The sequence below is a fragment of the Crocodylus porosus genome, unplaced genomic scaffold, assembly GCF_001723895.1.
Source record: "Crocodylus porosus isolate Cpor-Errol unplaced genomic scaffold, CroPor_comp1, whole genome shotgun sequence".
Classification (NCBI taxonomy): Eukaryota; Metazoa; Chordata; order Crocodylia; family Crocodylidae; genus Crocodylus; species Crocodylus porosus.
In genome coordinates this window covers 12372497-12376893 of record NW_017728949.1, presented here as the reverse complement: position 1 = coordinate 12376893, position 4397 = coordinate 12372497, and the positions used below count along the sequence as shown (strand labels likewise).

The 4397-nt window shown below is 45.3% G+C and overlaps 1 protein-coding gene across 1 annotated transcript in view; it reads left to right on the top strand.

Annotated features, from left to right (window-relative positions):
- BARD1 (BRCA1 associated RING domain 1) overlaps positions 1-4397 on the top strand; it is a 78456-nt gene that overhangs the window by 2587 nt on the left and 71472 nt on the right. The window contains exon 3 of the mRNA XM_019554350.1: positions 1914-2050. Coding sequence (XP_019409895.1) covers positions 1914-2050 — 137 coding nt within the window. The remainder of the gene's footprint in view (positions 1-1913; positions 2051-4397) is intronic.

Here is a 4397-nt window from a genome sequence, read left to right as displayed (position 1 = left end):
CCTTCCCTCCTCTTGCTTGGGGTCTGGGCCTGTTCCCTCCCCTGCACCCGCACCTAGTGCAGCTATTTGCAGCTTCTCTGCTGCCTGTCGTGAGCCCAGGCTCCATGGTCAGTGGCAGCTGCACATGCACCTTGGGGTGCATGGTGTGGAAAGAGCTGGAACAGTGCAACCCTAAGCCCCTACCCCACTGTCCATCTGTATGTGTCCATGCACCTGCTGCCAGCTAGGAGGATTGGACCCCTCACAGCTCTCCACCCCACCCCCTGTCTGCCCTTGGAATGCCAAGTCAAGGGGCATGAGTTGAGGTTGGGGTGTTTTTGTCATTCCAGCCAAAGACATTGCTGACCCCTGGTTTAGAAGATCCCATTAAGCATCTCTGTGATGCTTCACTTCAGTTCTCAAACTTGGACTGTGTTTCCAGAGATAACATCCTTGTTAACAGCAGTATATGGAGATGAGAGAGAACAGACCTGATTACCTACCCATCAGCCCTCTTGTCTCTCTGCAGGTTTCTTAGCCAAGTCCTTATCAATCTCTAAAAGTGCAGATTTTCAACCAGTTAAATGAATAGAGGATATCAAACAACAAGAATACACTTTTTTTAGAAAACCATGATTAAATTGAGGCTTCCTGACCAGCAATTTAAATCTTGATTTAAATTGATTTGATTTAAATTAAATCCACCATGATTACAATATCGAGGTATTGCTGCCTAGATGCGATTTACAACCTGATGTTTAGGTAAACAGTGTGGTTTGCTTAGTGTGAATTGATATTTTTTTATTAGAGTTCTGGGTATTGTTTTATGTATTGTGATGTGATAAGGTACCAAATAGAGAGACAGTCTGAAGTGGCAAATGAATTCCATTCACTTCAGGTAACTGAAAAGATAGGGGTTTATATTTTAATAGAATTGGTGGTATTCTAAAAGCTGTGTGTGTAACATAAGAACACTTGAGAACACTTAACTTGAGAATCTCACTTGATGGCTTCTCATTACAGTAATTAAATGAAAAAAAGAAAAAAGATTTTGTAGTTTGGTATATGGGTTGGAAAAGGAAGAGGAACATTTGGAAGTTGAGTTTAAGTTTTTAGATGACCTTTACTGGGCAAATCTGTTTCTCCTTGAGCTGTTTCAGAGATAAATGCTCTCAGGGTAAAGTGATAGAATAATTCTAATACCTACAGATTCCCATGGGACTTCTTACTGAAGAATGTTCAGACAGGTGTAACTTAACAGTATCATGCCAATTTTAACAAGACAGGGGAAAGTGATAGCTTAGTATAGATTGGATTTTCATTCCCTTTGTAGAGTTGGAATGCTGTTGAAAAACAGTATTATTATGTTTAGATGAGGTACAGAAAAACCTAGAGTTTTAAGCACTCAAATATAACAAGTTAACAGAAACAACTGGGAGAAGTGGAGCTTTGACATATTTTGTAAATTTGATCAACCTGTAATTGAGTAAGATACAAAAAAACACATAATAAGTGGCTTCCTGGTGTGATGATTGGACTTGGTTGGCTTAATTCTGACTTGTGGCTTGCCATACAATGTTATCTGGCTTCCTTTTGTGCATTGGTAAGTGAATTTAAAATAATTCTTCTTATGCTATACAGTGTTTGCTTTTTGGTGTCAAAAAGGACCTTGTTCAGCTATGTTTCAGCTGATTGTAAGGAATATCCAGTGACTTTCCACTTTCTCTCTCCTTGAGAGCTAAGCTCCCATGGATTAGCTTTTATTTACTGCAGGGTAAGAGTATGTGTGTTCATACAGGCAGTTACTTTGGAGCAGCTAACACGTGTTAAATCTTTTCCAGAATTTTGCTTTGCAGTAACTAGTCTATATGCACATATCCTGAATATACCAATTCACTTGTTGAATAACTTGTTCTTATATGCTTGAATTTCAGTGCCTGTGTTGGTGACTGTGTTGGCACAGAATGTCCAGTGTGTCACATGCCAGCCTGGGTACAAGATATACAAATAAACAGGCAGTTAGACAACATGATTCAGTTGTGCAGCAAACTACAACAGCTGCTGGGCACAGGTAAGAGAACATATTCAATCCTCTAATAATAAGCATTGTATTCAAACTCGCATCAATTTCACATGCTCTTAAAAGCCTTGAACAATAGTCTCTTTTTTAATATTCTAAAAGGTTATTCATACTGAAAGATGAAGAGGACAGACTCTGGGTTTTTTATTCTGTGAGTCAGCCTGGATCAGGGGTTTTGGTAGCTTTTTATAGCAGCATGCTGCTTCTTGTGACCTGGCTGCTGCTGTGCACCTCTAATCTCCTTCGCTGTAGTGTGTCGCCACCCATCCCTGCAGCATCTGGGTTGCTGGCTGCTACTACCACCTCTACCCTGTGTTGCCAATTCCCATCCTCACCGGTTGTGGGGTGGTGCAAATTCAACTGGCAATGGTAACCAGCACTTGTTGGTTATGTGCCATCACAGGCCAGATCTATGCCACAGGCTGTAGGTTTCTAACCTAGATCCTTGCTATAAAAAGGCAAAATGTCTTTAGTAGCTTTTTAGTATATCATTTCCCAAAATCTACTGTTTGCTAAGTTTACACGAGTATGCAATATTCCCAAATAATGTAATAGTCAATTACAGATATTAATGTTTCATGCATTGTCACTCAGTATTGCCAACCCCACTGTGTCAAAAAACATGAGACAGACTATTAAAAATTGGGAGATTTGGAATGTAAATCATAAGATGCTATTTTTGAAGTGTGAGTGTGGGGGGGTATTATTTGTGAAGGTGTAGGGGCCTGTGGGTGTATGTGTGGGGGGATTAGAGCCTCAGGAGTGGGGGGGTCCATGTAAACCCTAGGAGGGTACTGTGGGCCAGGAGTGAGGGGCAGCGGCAGGGCTGGTGGGGCTGTGGCTTGGGAGTGAGGGTCAGACAGACAGACAGACAGACAAAGACAGAAAGGCAGGTGGACAGACACTCAGGCACATGAAGACCAGCTGAGTGACAGAGCCATGGGCAACTTGTCCAGGTGCGTGTGGGGGTGGGGGCTCTCCCTGCCACTGCCTGCACCCATGGGAGAGGGATGGGGGGCACATGCCCCCTGGATTTGTACATGGGGCAGAGGCTAGCTGCGGGCTGGGGCTCTACACTCTGCTGCCTTTGGTCTGGGAGCTGTGCAGTGCTGCCAGGTAGACAGAGGGGATGCGTGACGCAACCAACACATGGCTCTCGGGCAAAGGCAGCAAGGCACAGTGCCGTAGCCTGCAGCCCACCTCTGCCCCGTGCACAAATCCAGGGGACATGTATATCCCCCACTCTTCCCCTGGATGAGCTGCCTGCAGCTCTTTCACATGACCTACCCTGGCCCTGGGGCCCCATTCATCCCAGCCCCTGCTTCACTTCCTCCCTGACTATGGCGGTCTCAATCGGGGGGCTCCCCTTGCCCCTTCCCTTCCACAGAATTACTGGCACAACACTGCTCTACATGTGCCAGAAGAAAAAATCTTGAGATTTGATCTCTCCACCCAGAGATCACAAGTCAGAGTTAATTTGACTCAGAAATTGGGAGTTTCCACGAGAATTGGCACTGCTGGATTCTACATTCAAGAGTCTGAAAATCCCTTAGATCCTTGGGCCGTGTTCTGCAATAAGTCCTGTTCAAGGGGATCCTGTTTCAGGATCAGTTCTTGAGTTCTTTTTTGCTAATCACTTGTTGCTAATCACTTGCACTGATGCACCTGTACACATGAAGCGATTGTTCATTTTCAGATTAGCTTGCACATGTGAAGTTTGCTTTATATTTGCTGCTTAATGATGTGGAAAGAGCTAAGTCTCAGTGCAACCGACGGGCCTCGAACATTAGTTTCATAGTTTCTAGGGTCAGAAGGGACCTGAGCAGATCATCTAGTCCGACCCCCTGCCATGGCAGGAAAGAATACTGGGGTCAAACGACTCCAGCAAGATGAGCATCTAACCTCCTTTTAAACACCCCCAGGGTAGAAGCCTGCACCACTTCTCTTGGAAGCTGGTTCCAGACCCTAGCGCCCTGAAGTAGCGCTGCTTGGCCTCTGGCGTATGGGGTTGCCTGTCGCCTCATCCCTAGAATGGTCTATTTTGGATAGGTCTTAGGAGAAGTCCCCGCCCCTATCTCGCCTGCCACAACTTTGCTCGAAAAACTTCAGTGGAGGGGCCGACTACTTAAGCTTATCTGGAGTTGGGACTCTTGGGGTGATGGTCTTCTGCAAGGGTCTGCCCTTCCCTACACCTCATCCTAATACCCAGCCACGCCGAGTTGCTGATGATTCCTGGGCCTGACCCTTGCCTTGCGATGTTAAGATTTCATAGACATCAGGGCTGGAAGGGACCTTGGGAGATCATCGAGTCCAGCCCCCTGCCCAAAGGGCAGGAAGT